The 17,504-nt window shown below is 38.8% G+C and overlaps 2 protein-coding genes across 3 annotated transcripts in view; one reads left to right on the forward strand and one right to left on the reverse strand.

Moving 5' to 3' along the window:
• Window positions 1-17,504, forward strand: part of CENPP (centromere protein P) — a 231,673-nt gene that overhangs the window by 129,407 nt on the left and 84,762 nt on the right. The gene's annotated exons all lie outside the window — the stretch shown is intronic.
• Window positions 12,299-17,504, reverse strand: part of ECM2 (extracellular matrix protein 2) — a 35,626-nt gene continuing 30,420 nt past the window's right edge. For both annotated transcript variants that reach the window (XM_065879189.1, XM_065879188.1), the window contains 2 exons: window positions 16,112-16,438; window positions 12,299-12,513 (listed from right to left, as the gene is read on the reverse strand). In XM_065879189.1, the coding sequence (XP_065735261.1) occupies window positions 12,345-12,513; window positions 16,112-16,438 (496 nt within the window). In that variant the 3' untranslated portion in view covers window positions 12,299-12,344. The remainder of the gene's footprint in view (window positions 12,514-16,111; window positions 16,439-17,504) is intronic.

Consider the following 17,504-nt stretch of genomic DNA (forward strand, 5'->3'; position numbering starts at 1 on the left):
TTTATCACAGTGGTCTGGAACAAAACCCGCAATATCTCCAAGGTATCCCCATATTATATAACATTCTTCTGTATGAATATGCCAGAAATTATATATTTTATATGTATATTCATATATATATATATATATATATATATATATATTCATTCAACTGGGTTAATTTCCATTTGGAGTGTAGCTATGAACTTTTAAGCATTCCTTTATCTGTCATTTGAGGCTCATGTGTATGTGTTTCTGTCAGGTAGAATTGCTCTATATTTAAAAATGTGGGGCTTCCCTTGTGGCTCAGTGGTTAAGAATCTGCCTGCCAATGCAGGGGACAGGGGTTCAAGCCCTGGTCCGGGAAGATCCCACATGCTGTGGAGCAACTGAACCCATGCGCCACAACTACTGAGCCTGTGCTCTAGAGCCCGTGAGCCACAGCTGCTGAGCCCACATGCTGCAACTACTAAAGCCCACGCTCCTAGAGCCTGTGCTCTGCAACAAGAGAAGGCACTGCAATGAGAAGCCCGTGCACCGCAGCGAAGAGTAGCCCCCACTTGCTGCAACTAGAGAAAGCCCACATGCAGCAATGAAGACCCAATGCAGCCAAAAAAATAAATAAATAAAATAAATATTTTTTTAAAATTATGGGGCCTCCCTGGTGGCGCAGTGGTTGAGAGTCTGCCTGCCGATGCAGGGGACACGGGTTCTTGCCCTGGTCTGGGAGGGTCCCACATGCCGCGGAGCGGCTGGGCCCGTGAACCATGGCCGCTGAGCCTGCGTGTCCGGAGCCTGTGCTTCGCAACGGGAGAGGCCAAAACAGTGAGAGGCCCGCGTACTGCAAAAAAAAAAAAAAAAAAAAAAATTATGAAGTTTCAACTTCTCTTGATAAAGTAAAGCCTTGCCACTGGGTGGCTCCTGTTTTTGCATGGCAACACTTGGCTGGGGCTGAGTGGCAGCGCCTCCTCTCAGTGGGATGTGTGCCTCCCACTCTCTACCTTTGCCTGTGCTCACACAGTGTTCCTCTCCCACATCATTCTACCAGCCTCTCCTCACCTCTCAGTCATGGCCTCTGCCCCACGACCACCCGTCTAGGCAGGGTTCTGCCACCTTGTCTAGAGAGCTGGGAGGCACTTCCTATGAGATTGTTTTTCTAAAGATGTGTTGCAGCCTCTCTCCTCTCCTCACTTGTGAGCCCTGAGCTTATCTTCCTCCAGCATGTTGTTGTGCTCTTTAGTCAGAAGGCTTAAGGAAAGAAATGGGCCCTGGAGTATAATGCCAAGATGCAGGTGGTCTTTCTGGCTTATTCACCCTATTCTGCTGACATTGTGACTAGAGGTACAGCCCAGGGCCCAAAACCCCTCCCACAGTCTTGGAGCTGCAGGTGGGAAGCTTTACCTCACAACTGCAGAGATAGCCCAGCGTGCACAAACACACCATTTGGATATAAACTGGAGTTTTTTCTCCACACCTTTGCGGGTTGTCATTCCAGACACATCAGTGTACCTCCTCTTCCTTAGAGTATTGTGAGGAAAAAATCTTCCTTTTTTGGTTCCTATAAGGGTCCTATGAAGGGGACCTAATTCTTTTCTACATGTTTGTTTTCTATTGTTTGGCTTTTGCCTCATTGGGCCTTGGTCTAAATACTGGAGAATTAGTGTTACTATATCAAACAGTGTCTTTGGGAATCATGAATAATCTGCACTAAGTTAATAATCTGCACTAATAAACTGCAATAAGTTTCAAAATTAGAAAAGTAATATTCGCTCTACTGACATTCTATGAACAGAAACATTGATTGCATAAAAGGAACATCAACACAAATTTCTTGCATGGCCCAGTATATTCCAATCATGATGGAAATAAAAATAAATTGCTTAAGCCACGCTTGCATATAATTTTTAAGACCCTTTCCTGACCTTCTGCTAATGTAGAAATGGAGAACAGTGGTCAAAGCCCAAACAAATGAGAACTGGAAAGGACCTTAGAAATCATCTCATGCAAATTAAAACTCCAATGGGTGAGGAGTAGGGGTGACTGTGGTCACATGAGACACCTTCCCGAGCTCAAGTATCACTAGGACGATTGAGTTTTATGATGTTTGTCAGCTGGTATCTGGTGCTTCCTCCCCTGTTTACCTTAACCTTCTGAGTACATTGGAATGGATTGTGTACTAGTCTCTCATAGGAGAAATTACAAGGAAAATTTTGTCCATCCGTTTATTCAAAGAACGGTGTTAAGTGCCATGAAGAAAAGCAAAATGGGATGGGGGATTGTCAGGGAAACCCTGAGGGAACGAGGGGATGTGCCTTCCAAATACCTAGTTCAAGAATGTTCTAGACCATCAAATCCTAGGATGTAAATAATGTATGCTCTTTATGCATAACAGAGGTTGTATATAGTAGGCATTCACAAAAACTTCTGAAAGAAGTGAATTCATGGGTTTGATATGATTTTATGGGTTGTTTTGAATGTTCAAGCATCCTTCATGGTGGACTAGGCTCTGTGGTTTATAATGAGAATTGACTTTATACAGTAGATCATGACCCATGGGCAGTATTCAGCCCACAGATATGGTTTGTTTGGAGCATATGGTATTTTTAAAAACCAGGAAATTTTATATCAAAGTCTAAATTTACCATATCTTAAAAACTCAGTTTGACAAAACCGGCCCTGAATTCCTGTGCAGTTCCAGCAATTGGCTGAGCTCATGGCAGCAACCTTCTTCAAATGGGCTTCTGGTTCCTGGTTCTCAGCTCCCATTCTTCTATACCCTGTGCTGGTAAGGACTTGCTTCTGCAACTTGCAGGCTGAGCTCCTGTCATCATCCTGTTGCATGTTTTGCTCTGAAGATGAATTAATGCCATAAATTGTCATTTAAAATGGATTGAGTTGAATTTATAATAAAAATGTAGGTATCAAATATTTTTAAGTAATGCCTCAAAGGTCAGTTTGCTTTCAGGAATGGGTGCAAGTAATGGTTTTGTTTTAAATAAATTTCCAGGCTCTTTTAACTAAGAAGACCTAAAAGCAGGGAGCGCATCTAACTTCCAGATCTGTGTTTCTAAGGGCCATTTTTCATTAGAAGGAGCAAGGCCCCTGAGAAAAATGTCAAGTAATAGATCAGGGCCAGGGAATCTGTAAAGTGTGCCTGCAACATTTCATCATACCAGCAGGCACAAAAGCACTCAGAGATTACTGCAGACTGTGAACAGAACATAGAAGCTAGGTGAAGGCATAGTTTGAATACCTCAAATAAGAATGGCAATGGATTATAGCACATCAAATGCAAAATCCTTTTTATAACAGAGGGAAGAGGGCCAAAAGGATCATAGCTTTTTCTGTAGAGGAATGCCAACTAATGAGTACAGAAGGAATCAGAGTTAGAAAATCACCACTGTGCAACCTCCAACATAGTCACTGATTTAGGCAAAGATGGAAGCTAAAACCACTAAGTGAAAGGTTATTGGATGGCAAGATATTCACACAGACCTAAAGTCTTACCTTGCAGGATATTTCTTAATTACAAGGAGATGAAGACACTACCTTAACCAATGTCTCAGCATCACCAATAACACGCCAGCCCGACATTTTGTGCCTCCTGATATGATACAAAAGGAAGTACATGACATCACCTATGTGGGATTCTTGGCAAAAACGTTTCACCTAAATCTAATCGTAAGGAAACAATCAGACGAATACATATTAGGGGACATTCTACATGATAGCTGGCTTGGACCCTTCAAAAAGTGAAGGGGTGAAACACATAGGCAGAGAATTTCTACTCTAGATTATAGGAGACTAAAGGCAAGTGAACTCTGATTAGATCTTGAGCCACATATACACATACCACACGCACAGCAATTTAGGACATTGTTGGGACAGTTGGGAAAATCTGAATATGGACTGTATGTTGAAACTGAATCGATGTTAAATTTCTGAGGTTTGATAATGTGAGAGAATGTAATCATTGTCTCATGGTTATGTAAGAAAATGTCCTTGTTCTTAGGAGACTTATACTGAAGTACTAGGGTGACATGATATCTGCAACTTACATTCAGATGGTCCAGCCCCTGTACCCCACAAATACATATATATGTATAGACAGGGATATGGAAAGAGTGAAAAAGATAAAATGAAGGTGACAAAATATTAATTGGTGAATGTAGGTGAAGAATATGTAGATGTTCACTGTATTCTTTCAACTTTTCTATGGCCATAAAAATATTGCTAAATAAATGCTAAATAGTTGTGGGGAATAAGGCAATTTGCCTTAAATTAATTTTAACTCTTTGATTTATCTTTAACTCTAGCGAAATATTTACATGTAAAATTTATTTGAAGTTAATTAAGATGTTACTCTACCTACAGATTCTTAGCTATTGTACAAGAGTCCCTAGAGGATTTAGGATGGGTTTTATGAGCCTTTTGATACATGCAGAATGTTTGTATATGTGTATTTTTCTGCATAGAAGGTCCATCATAGCTTCTATCATATCCTCAAAGGGAGGGGTCCATCCTTCAAATAGTTAAGAACTACTGACCTAGAGTAGATTTACAATTTATAATGCATTCTTTATTTTGAGTATCACATACTAGTTAGCATTTCAGACAGTTCATGTATAAATTTGGTAATTGTGAATGTAATTCTCAACTTATGTAAAGCAAATGAACCTTCAGCAGATTCCAATTTATAAAAAGATTTGCTTATATCAGCTGATAGTTCAATGTAAGTTTATTTGACCACAGGGATTCTGTTACTTAGAAACACACCATGACATTCTAATAACATGATGTATTCCTTTTCTTTTCCAAACTAATATGTGTTTAGTGCAATCATATGTTATTTTTAATGCAGTCTGCTTTCCCTTGTGTGGATTCACATTCTTCATATTTTGTGCAAAGGGAAAAATATGCTAGACTGTAAATTTTTTAATCCATTTTCATGTAGAAAGGGAAATATAATGTCAAAGAAGAAACAGTCATGCCTTTATTTTTTATTTGTGTAATCACTAAGCTCTATTAATCTAGTTAGAAACATTCACCTCTTTGCACATAACAGCGTGTGACAGACCAAATTCCAACATGACTTATAGTTTCAACTGTTCCTGTACAGCATGTTGAAGCAATGACATGTGAGTAATACGTTAATATGCCAAAGCGTTGTTTAAGACATATAGGATGAAATGTATCTATATCTATATATAGATAGATAGATAGATATAGATATATAGATATCTATCTATATATCTATATACACATATATATCTATACTGTTTACAGTAGATTTTAGTTTCTCTGAAAATCTTTCACAAATGCCTCTGGGTCTGTTGGAGTAGGTTTAATCAGAGCTGATGTTTACAAGGATAGTAAATACTTAAACTCCCCAGGAGAACCATCTGCCCAGAGCATGCCGCACCTGGCCAAGGCTTACACGCAGACTCTTACTGTATCCCTGTAGACCCACTTGTGGGTTATCTCTGAGGTAGGAATCCATCTGCAGGACAGGTTTACTGATCAAATATTCTTCTAGTTTGGCTATTTTAAATACAGTTTTTCTCCCTTTTTGGTGTTATATTATTACAGTGAATCACACTTATAAGTTAGAATTACTTTTGTTTCCTATAATCAGGATTTTTTTTAATCTGCTTCTAAACTATTGCCATATCTATGACAATAAGTAGTTTAGATTCTGTGAGTCCTGGTTTTACTCTGTGTTTAGAGAGCCCTTGCTCAGGTAAGGCTCGAGCCCTTGCTTAGCCCTTGTTCTAAGCTAGTTTCATTCTGTTCTGTGTGATGGATATGAGCATGCAGTGACACAGCACAAAGACTGCCAAGCTCAAGAGAGACGCTGACATGACTGCAGAGTCCCACTTGAGTGCAGCCGTCTACAGAGAGCATTTGCTGACTCCTGCCCTGCTGTAATAGGCCCACTCCTTTTTCCACTGTATATCACAATCTAAGGAATCAATGTCCTTTAATAATTAATATCTACCATATTATGAGACTTGGCAGCCTTGAGCAAGTCACTGAACCTTCCTACCTGCTGGTTTCCCAGTGCCTATCCATGAAGGAATGGACACTCATCTGCCGTCCACCTTGTGCTCAGTACTGTCATGGACATCACCTTATTTAACCTTCCCAGCAGCCTTGGTAGGCAGATGTTCTCCTCAATTTCATGGGTAAGGAAACTGGAAATCAGAGTCTAAGTAACTTGACCAAGCCCACAGCTAATAAGGATTCCAGTTCAGACCCAAGATACTCGTTCTTGTTTTTTCATTTCAAGAGATGGACCTCCTGTTTCACAGACCTCTAGGGTTTAAGGGCCTCTGGAGTCATCTGGTATATGTTAGAGCTGGCCAGAAACTTCTATTTTCATAAGTACTTTTAATATTTTTGAATTTTAATTTGAGAGTCTGAATTCAACTATGGACAGTTGAATAATTCATTTATCACCAATTTGTAAGTACTTCTCCTATGAGGAAACTTTCTGTTTTCTAAATAAGGGAAAGAGATAGAATAGATATCCTAGAGGGTTTTTCCAGCCCTTTGAGGTTTCACTTAAACAGCAGAACATGAGTATTGCATTCTTTTATGTCAGCATCTATGAACCTAGTAATTCATGTTTAAATGATGGCTTTGGAAAACATTGTCAAAGTTGCTGTTATGGAGGACAATCAGTTGATTACTAAGTATTACCAGTTGTCAAAGCATGACTTAATTTTTTATAAAATATACTTTGTGTCTTCTAATGTCCATGTCAGGAAATATTAATGAGAAATTATTCCTTATTAATTTTATGACCCTTTATAAATATTTATTGCTTTTCCTTTAAAAATCCTTAAATTTTGCAGATTTCTTTTTGTTTTGTTTAGGAGTAGTATTAAGATCAACTTTGGACAACTCATGAGCTGATTGTTTAGACTGAGGAATCAACAGTCATTTTAGTACCTACTTTGTACACAGAATGCAGGGATCCAAGAAATGAATTGTCTCTCTTCTTCTAAGTTTTACAGTCTTTTGGGGAAAACAAGATACACCTCCCACCCATTTACCGTACAACACCCCACATGCAAAGAAATAATCAGTGCAGACCTAACTCATAATACCAGATCTGTCTTTCATGAGGTTGGTGGAACAGATGCCGAGTGCCGAAGGGAGGGGTCACTTCCCAGGGAGCTGAGCTTCTAGGCACAGCTTGTCTTGTGCCTTGGAAGCTCCTTGAGATCAGATCATATGGCTCAAGTCAGATGGAGACTTATGATGTACTTGCTCCCCTTGAAATTGGAAGTTGGTGCTCATTAGGGTTCCACTCCCCTGCCCTTCTCTTCACCTGCCCCTCAATGTGTATCCTTTCCTTTGGATTCCACTCCAGCTGAGTGCATTCCCACCCTCCTGCCTGAATACCATGGTGACCACACACCCCCCCCCACCGCCCAACTTCAGCATATTCTCACCCAAACTGTCCCTTTCTTACAGCTTCTCAGCAGTATCAATGAGACTCAGAGCAGTTCTCCTTTTTGTCTCCTTTTCTCTTTGTGTGTGTCCCTTACATGGTAGATCACTATCCACTAATAGTTCTTCTCTTTTCTTTTATTCTCTTTCTTTCTTTTTACATTTAATCAGTTCATTTTATTTTTAATATATTCTCAGTTATTCATGGCTCATAATGTCCTCCTGAGATTGAGCCCCTCAGAAGACCACAGGTGGTCACTAATTATGGCAAACTTGCCCTCAGACTTAATCTCCACGATGAGAATGTAGATATTTTTTTCTTTCTTTCAAACTCTCTGTCATACCTATTCCTGTTCCTGCTTCTTCTTCCTGTCACCTGTGCTGTGTGGGTCCCACTTATTCTGTTTCTAGATTATTACAGTGGTGGCTCTTTTTCCTTCCTGAAACCATTGCTTTCATGACATACTCCTCCCTTCAGAGTTTTTTGGTGGTGCACTACATTTCTCATCACAGTAAGTCTGGTCTCTTCTTGCTGGCCTTCCAAGCCGTCCCAGGCCTCTTATTTCCTGTATAATCTTTCCTCCACTGGTGAACCTCAACTATGCTTGGCTCATGCCTCTTTTAGTCAGTCATTCCTTCCCCCTCAACTGATTCAAATCCTATTTCGAGGCCCAGCTCAAGCCTGTTGATCTTTTCTTCTCCAAACTCAGTGCTAGTTATTTCCTGTATCATATATACCACAGGCTTCCTTTATTACTCCTGATTTAAATTTGTCAATTCAGGGAAGCCATTTTTGCCTATAGTACACAGCATTATGCTTAACATAATGTGTGGTACCAGTAAAAATTGGGGATTTTTTCCTTTAGCTATATACCCATCATCTGTGGCTTAAATTTCCACATACTTACCAAATCTAAAATTATCTTGAAACAAGCATTATAATTTATTAACACTTCCCAATGAATTTAAAGGTTTATACTACATAGTTTGAACAGTTATTGGAATAATCACATTCTTATGTGTGAATGGGGTGTCATCCTCACTGCTCTTAGTGGTGTCCATGCAGAACAGGGGCAGATTTCAACTAGTGTAGTGGGTGGTGTTTTCCATGTTAATAAAAGCAGTCATCCCTAAGAGTAGTTAACTTTAACCTCACAAGCCTGACTCCTAAGGGATGTGTATAGAGTCATTTGACAATACAAGCCCAAGGAGAGATTGTTGTATCTTCTCGCTCCTGTTGGCAGCACCTGCCAAACCAGGTGCGCTGCACCCTCAGATTTAGAGGTGTGCCATACGCACTCTCAGGTGTCCAGACTTTTCACTTTGTGGTCTTCATTCAGAAGATGCATGTTAAGTCCAGACTCAGCCACCTACTCCCTGTCATTCCCAAGCGCCACACACTCACCCTCAGGATGCTGGGGTCATCCTGACCTGCCTTCTCCATAGGGAGTGACACAGTCTGACAGAGACGAGGATGTGAGCCCAGTCTGTGCACGCTACAGCACTGTGCCATGTTGTGCCTGTCCTACAGAACACGTACTCATGCTGACTGCCTTTCAGGGTGTTTCAGGTTGGAGGTCAGTAGTCTTTGGTTGTGGCAGAAGTGCTCAGGGCTGATCCCACCCTAGGAGCTCCAAAGGAACAGACACATCTACTAAACTTCCTTGCCCTGGCATACTCAGAGGTTGGCTGTGTCCAGGCAGCTGTAATCTGCATACCTGAGAAGCGTTTCTTCAGACCAGAGCTCTCCAGTGAAGTTCTCTGAAAGTGTGGGAGGAGCTGAGCAGAGGATAAGGACCAGGGACTTTGGCTGAATATTCCTTATGATTCTTAAAACTTGATGTGTCATTTATATAGTACCTTGTCTACTGGTTTCAAGAAATAAGGGTGGTTAGGGAGGCAGGCAGGAACAGTGGCAGCTAACCCTTCCTGATGGTAGCAAAGCTGTTTTGTCTGAAGAGAGTCTGTGTACTTCCTCTTTAGGGACACTTCCACCCCAGGGCACCATGAACTCCTAATGAGCCATGCTTGAAAACCACTGATGTGTTCATCAATGCATTTATATTCACACAGCATGCTATTTTATAATTGAATCAAGTGATCTCAGAAAAGTAAAATGACTACATAATTATTGGAGACCAAGATGGGCTCCCAGGTGTCCTGATTCCTGGTGTAATTATTTCCTTATGATTCTAGGCTATATGTTTCTTTAACCACATCTTATCTTTAGTGCTTTTTGAAATATTTTAATCTACAATAAGCCAAATCTCAAAATTGAAAAGTTAATTAGTACTCCTCGTACTTATGTGCAAAGATGACACACCATTAATATTTTCAGACCATAGCTGGGCCAGGATTTCCTTAGTGTACATATGTATTAGTAATTACAGCATATTTCTGAAGCCAAACAGAGCACCTCTTTATTTTAAACATTATATATCATGAACAATGTTTGCTATATGGACATTTATCACATTTTTAAAAATGGAATTAAAGCTTCTATCCAGAGTATGATGAAGTTTCAAAGCAAACAAGTTCAATGCTAGATATATTTTATATTTTAAATTATAAAATCAGAAATAAAAGCATCTTACAACTTAAAAACAAAGCTTTCATCAGTCATTCTGATTTTTAGCCTTTCTAGAGATTCTGCTCCCAACAGGGTGTCCCTGAGTGCACAATAGGGTCTCAGTGTGTTCCTGGGCCTGATGTTACTCCAAGGCTTCCAGGGATTGTTGTGTCTTACTGCAACTTGTGCTGTTTGCACACTCTAGAAACCCACGAGCTGAGAGTACCCCCAGGCCCAGGCAGAGGGGCCTCAGGAACTCAGCATGCTTCATTGCATCACCACCCTGTTCTGCTGACTTCATTACACTTGGCCTGTTGATTTGATTGTCTATTTGATTTCCTGCTTATTGCCCCTAACGCAGTATGCATTGCCAGAGAGCAGAGACCTCATCTGATCTATTCATCCCTGTCTCTGTAGAACAGCACCTGGGACACATCTGATTAAAGTCAGAATGAGAAATGAATGCTGGAGTGTTTCAGTATTCGTCTGTGTTGTCCAGGATGCTAATTCTTTTGACTCACCTTATTCAGTTTGAGTCCCCTCTGACACTAATTTTGTTTACTGTTTAGGTTGCCTTAAACCACTTATGTCAATGCATTTATATTCACACAGCAAGAAGCATTGCACAAGGGTTCTTGTTGATTAAATGAATAACCATATCTTCTTGTTTTCATCTGTCTCTTACATTCAACTTGGCCAGTTTAAATTAGCAATGCTTCTACATTCCTAAACTAGTTATAAATCTCAACTTTTGTTCCATAGGATTTTATTTCTCTTCTTAGCAACTTGGCTTAAGCCTTTGACCCTTGATTCTAACAGTTTGTATCATATTATTATTCTTGTTCATTTTGTAATCTCAAAAACCTAGATATTAAGAAAAGGGGCTTAGAAATAACATTAGCTTAAATGGGATAAATCAAACTTACACATTTTGAAAGCTGTCCAGATAATAATCAACTTTGGTTGAATATGCTGGTTGCTGTCAATTTTATATGAAATGTTGGCAATTATAAGTATACTCACCGTGCATACCACACTTCCTAGATGCTTTTTATTCTCTGGTTCTCATAATGACTCTGTGAAGTGGGGCTGGAAGATTCTGAGGATAGTGAGAGAACTATTAAAAGATTGAATAACTGAAGTTTGAAAAATTAGAGTAACCTGCCCAAGGGGGCCAAGACTAGAACTTAAGTTCCTAATCTGGTGTTTTTTCAAGGTACAAAACTGAGAGTAACAAGAAAAGTCAATGTGGTTTCTGTATGTGTCTTTTACAAATTACTTTAGAAATAAAGATAAAAGATCATTATATAATGAAAATTTTAATATATTATATGGTTTTGTTAGGGTCTAGTATATAGTGAATACTAATAGCTTTATGTTAAATTGAACTGAGTAAAAGGATACATTTGAGCAAATTAGGGCAAAGAAAAGAGGTACTAACAATGACCAGAGGAGCAAAAAATTTTTTTAATTTATGCATTAGGTTTACATTTACAAGGTTTAGTCAAGGAAAATTAACATATATTTTAAGCAAACTCCACTGCTTCCCATAAAATCTTTTGATCTTGAGCAAAGAATAATGAGGGTGATCTTAAAATACTGTTAAACTTTTTAGACTTACAGAGAAATTTTAGACTTACAGAAAAATTACAAAAATCATATAGAATTCACATATACACTTCTCCCAGCTTCCCCTAATGTTAATAACCACATACTTAGCCATAGTACAATTCTCAAAACCAGGAAATTAACTTTATAGTAGTGTTTCAATTCCACACGTGTAATTAATAGAAGGAACTAAAGCTAAGACAATAATTAAGTTTATTTATACCAGTAATTGTATCATAGGGTCTTATAGAAAATTAATAAATTATTGCTTTAACAGTAGAATAATAAACAGAACACTAGTTCATAAATTCTACCTATTATTTTTTCCTGTTATCAACTTCTTGGTCTTGAACCATAATATACATAATTTTTAAAAGGACTTAGGGAGTTCTTAGCTAATAGCAATACTAATATCTGTTGTAAAGGACATGCTTATTTTGTTCCAGATTCTTCCAGTCTAGTTCAGTAGCACACACATCCTATTCTCATGAGAAAACTGTGCAATGAGATGGCCTCTTTCTAGAGTGTAAGACTGAAACCTTCACTAAAACTGCTAGAAGACTAAACCTTGTAGATATGTCTTTGGTTGTTCTTATGTGCATTGGCGAATCAGGTTGGCTAGCATAATGATACTAAGAATAACATGACATTATATCTCTCTTATTGATGAAAGATGCTACTGAAACAGATATGTGAGTATAATTTACAAATGACAAAGAAAAACGTGGAATTACTTGATATTTTGTGGTTTAAGAACGACACTTGAATATGATCTTATGCATGAAAATGCGTAGGATGATATTTCTCTTGTTTTAATATAGTTGTTTTCAAGATGAAGATGTTCCAGGGTTGAATCACCATCTTCTTCAGAATTGCAAATTTGTTCTGGAAGAATATTCCTAAGGAAAAATAGACATGCAAGTCATAAATGATCCAAGTAATATTCTGCCTTCATAATTTAGGAGTTAAATTTTACATTTGTTTTAAAAACTCTTTTGTTTTTAAAATAAAATTGGATCCTTTTCTTATACACCCGAAAAAATTTCAAATATGTCAAAGATCTACATGTGAAAAAATGAAGCCATAGAATAGTAGAATAAAACATGGTCATACCCTGGGAGTGGGGGAAAAATCTTCTATGTGTGACTCAAAAACCAGATGCACTAAAAGAAAAGATTAATAAATTGACTACAGGTTTGTTTTTTTTTTTAATGCAAAGTTAAAAGACAAATCACAAACTAGGAGAAAGTATTTGCAACTTATATTACTGATAAAGGGCTAATATACAAAGACCTAAAAACCTAGGAGGAGAGGGAAATGAGAAAAAAAAAAAAAAAAGATACCTGAGTAACCAGTTTACAGAAGAGAAAATGAAATGGCATGTAAACATGATGCTTAATTTCATTCATGATAAGAAAGATGTAAATTGAAGTGAGAGGCATACCACTCTCACTTACCAGATTTGCCCAACGCCCTCCCAGAAAAATCCAAAAGTTCATTAACATGTTCTGATGATGAGGCTCTATAGGATCAAACATCACTGAAGGAAATTCAAAACAGTACAGCCCCATGGATAGGAATTTGGCAGTATCTAGCAAAATTACATGTGTATTTTATACCTTTCACTCAGCAATCCCACTTCTAGGGATCTATCCCAAAGTTAGATTGGAAAAATACAAAATTACATTTGAACAGAGTTGTACATTGTGGGATTATTTATAGTATAAAAATTGGAAACAATCAAATGTCTATCAATAAGGAACTGGTTGAATAAAATGTCCATATAGTGGAATACTATTCAACTGTAAAAAGGAATGAGGAAATTCTCTACATACTGATATGGAGTGATATCCAGGATATACTGATAATTTTTAAAAGTGAAGAACAGAAAAAATACACTCTTTCCAGAGAGAAAAAAATAATAATCGTTTGGTGTAATAATTTGTATAATTGTGAGAGGCAGTGGGGAATATGAATGCATGTATGTATGCTTATATTTTAAAAAAATAACACTGGGATCATCAATGGGAAATTAATTTAAAAGTTTAGGGGCTTCCCTGGTGGCGCAGTGGTTAAGAATCCGCCTGCTAATGCAGGGGACATGGGTTCGAGCCCTGGTCCGGGAAGATCCCACATGCCACGGAGCAACTAAGCCCGTGCGCCACAACTGCTGAGCCTGTGCTTTAGAGCCTGCATGCCACAACTACTGAAGCCACGTGCCTAGAGCCCATGCTCCGCAACAAGAAAAGCCACTGCAATGAGAAGCCTGTGCACTGCAACAAAGAGTAGCCCCCGCTCACCACAACTAGAGAAAGCCCGTGCACAGCAATGAAGACCCAGTGCAGCCAAAAATAAAATTTAAAAAACGTAACCTATGGGAAAGGGTGGAGTATGGTATAAGGGACAGGCATAGAAAAATATTATATAGAAAGTAGCAATTCCTAAAAACCAAAGCAAATTAAAGACCTATTTGAATATTAAGTTGTTGACCTATTGTTACAGAGAAAACTTCTGTATTTAAGCTATACATCCTTCATGGAATATATTCTTAGGACAAGTAGAACTACTAAAAACATAAAAACTTAATTAAATACTTTTGTTGTTAGTTGTAATAATGGTATTATCATTTTGAAACTATTGTTTATAGTAAATATAAGTTATTGTTGGGAACCTAAATTTTCAGTGTAAGATAAGCAAGTTTAAAACAGAAGGACTTCTCTATAACATTAAATTTGACTTGGGAATATCAGTATGAACTCATTTTTTTTCTTCACAAAATACATATTTCTGGCAGTCCACTGAAAGGCCTTGAAACAATAACAACACATTTGAAAGGAAGATGCCTGGTGCCCAGATTGGGGCCTCTGAACACGATTCCCCAGTGAGAGTAGCTAGGGCTCTTTGGAAGAAGGCTGGCATCGGGCTGTAGTGGGGAATATAAAAGTGAGCCATTCAAGATCTACAGAGGCCTATCCAAGGACACAGGAACCAACTCAAAGGGCTACCATTGGCCAAAGATGGGACAGTTTAAGAACAATGATTGCAGTTGATTGAAACATTCTTAATATATAAAGCCATAAGTTCATATTGATTCTCCAGAGAAAGAGAGGAAGCCAAAAACAAATTAATAAAGCAAAAATATTTAGGCACCAACTTCTTTTTTATTCTGAGACAGCCACTGTTAAAATTTTAATATATTTTATAGTCCTTTTCCTTCATGTTTAATGCATATATATAATTTTTTCCAGTTTTATAAAGATTGGCATAACATTGTATTAGTTTAAAGTGTACAACGTAATGATTTGATGTATGTGTATGTGGTTGAAATGATCACCACCGTAAGTTTAGGTAACATCCATCACCTCACACAGTTACAAATCTGTAACCAACTTCTTACTCTGCTAGGCAGTTTAAAGGAAAGAACTGAGCCTACCTTTCAGAGTAACAAAGTTGCCCTAATTGAAAAGAGAATATTATTTACAGAGGAAGTCCAGCTATAAAATGTGGAAAGAATGACAAAAATAGAAATTCACCATTTTATTACCCCTAAGGAAATAACAGATGCAAGCAATAAGCATCTGTGAGTGAAAAAACCATTGGTTCAGTGGTGGAGGAGAAAGGTTATAATGGAGATATCAGGCCGTGACCGCCTAAATCCCACCAGAATGGAACAGTTATTGTATGCCTCCTGATGCAATGCAATAGGAAGCATATAAGCATGACCTAGGAATTATTTTGGCCCAAAAATTTTGACTCTGAATCTTTAAAGCCTTTCCCATCCCCACCTCTTCCCCTATATACCTTTGACTCTTTCTTTGTTTTATTTTTCAGGAGTTTGTGTTTGGAAATGTAGAGACAGGTAAAAGAGTAAGGGGTATAATCTCCAAGGACAGGACCACAGAGCTCTGGAATCTGCCTCCCTCGTTGGCTGCACTACCAAAGCGTTCCAGATTAATTCTTGAGACATTCATACTTTCTAGGCAGGGGTGATGACTCTGTCAGCAGACAGAACACACACAGAAAAATGTATCCTCAGAAGTGAGGGAGCTGAGTCTCAATAAATTTATTCAGAATTTTGTCTTCAGAAAAATCTTGATAGAAGCAATTTTAATTTTAGCATATACTTAGGTTGTGTGTTCTGCAGATTACAGTGTTTGAAATTACATATGGAGGTGGGATTAGCACCATAGTCTACTGCATTGAAGCCTCATTTGAACATGCCTCTAAGGTTCTAGGTATTATATAATCATACTCTATTTTTACATTTTTTTACTATGGAAGTTTGCATACATAGAAAAGTAGAGAAAACACTATAGTGATTCCTTACATACCTATTATCATCCAGCTTCAACAATCATTAACATTTGCCAATCTTGTTTAATGCAACCTCTTGTCACTTTTTTTCTTTAAATTCCAGACATCATGTCATTGTTGTTTAATCCTATATTTTGTCACCCATGACAATTTAAATGGATACTTGAAAAGGCCAGAATTTACCGTATCTTGTTGTTGTTCAATCTCAGAAAATGTAGTGCTTTCATTTCTTGTACCCCAGGTGGTATAGATTTTAATTCATTATGATCCAGAAACAGCTCTCGCAGAGAATGATAAGCCCCATAGAAGGAAACTTGGTCTATGCCATCATCCACAAGTTTATTAAATGACAGGTACAGGTATTCCAGGCCTGGTTCCATGTGACCAAACACAAAGCCAGGGATGCGCTCTATCTGGTTGCCGATGAGCACAAGGTGCAGCAGCGACTTGGGTAGATAGGAGGGGACATGGTAGAGCTTGTTGTAGGAGAGGTCAATTGATTCTAGATTTCTAGAAAAGAGTAAACAGAGTGGGGACTTTAGGGCAGTGACTGTAAGCTCTAAGTTTTGACAAGCCAGTCAAGATGCTTGTCCATTTTCCTGCCAGTACTCAGTGTGCTGTAATGATTCCCAGTGCAAGTGTGGCTGTATGGTGGTCTGGCTGCAAGGCTAGTGCTCTTACCCAGGTACCACACAGCTGCTTGAGTTCTTCTCTAATAGAGGAGCACCAGAGTTCAGAGAGAAAAACTCATATCCCAGGGGTAATGCTGAGACCCAAAGAGGTCCCCCAAATATCTCTAAGGTCAAACTTGTACCAGAAATGAAGTCCAGAGTCCTAGCTGACATCAAACCCTAAAATCATCTCTGGTTCCAGCAAGAAAGTAGCAGTGTTGAGGAGTTTTTGCACTCTTGTTCCACATTTGATCTGATGACCTGGGACCTGAGACTTGGGGTGAGAATGAGGCATCTAGAAAAGGTTGTTAATAAGCCAGAAGATCTGGGAAATGTGGTAAACTATCTGGCTTTTTTCAGAGCCTTACCTGCGGCTTCTGCCCACCCCATGAAGACTTTTCACCTGATGAAGACTCAGTTGCCCTGCCACTGCCACATCCTGCTGAACCTAATTGGCCCTCAAGGCCTCTTTTCATCTCTGTCCTGCTTCTGAAAGATGCCTGTCCCCATGGTGCCACTCAGATCCCTCATTCCGTCACCACATGACTCTAGATTTGCTCTGATGCAGCTGCTGCCAGGGCCTGACCCTGCTTCCCTGTGTAGCTAATCCTCTCATTGCTGATGAGCAAGGCCTCCACACTTTGCCCTTCTCTGAGGCTACAGCCTGGGGCCACTGATTCCTCTCCAGGAAGATGGGCTCTGCTTTTTGCTTCTGCTGTTGGGTCAGGCATTCTTTAGTCTGTTTTGTAGCACTTGAAATAGAGAAATAGTTTGAAGGAATGAAGACAGTGTGGTATAGAACAGTGAATGCTGGTGCTTCCACCTAATGGTGAGGGAGAAGGCGGGAGGAGGGCAGCTTCTTTCCTCACTATGGGTAGGGGATTATCTCACTTAAACTTCATGAC

Source organism: Phocoena phocoena, chromosome 6, assembly GCF_963924675.1.
Source record: "Phocoena phocoena chromosome 6, mPhoPho1.1, whole genome shotgun sequence".
NCBI classification, from domain to species: domain Eukaryota; kingdom Metazoa; phylum Chordata; class Mammalia; order Artiodactyla; family Phocoenidae; genus Phocoena; species Phocoena phocoena.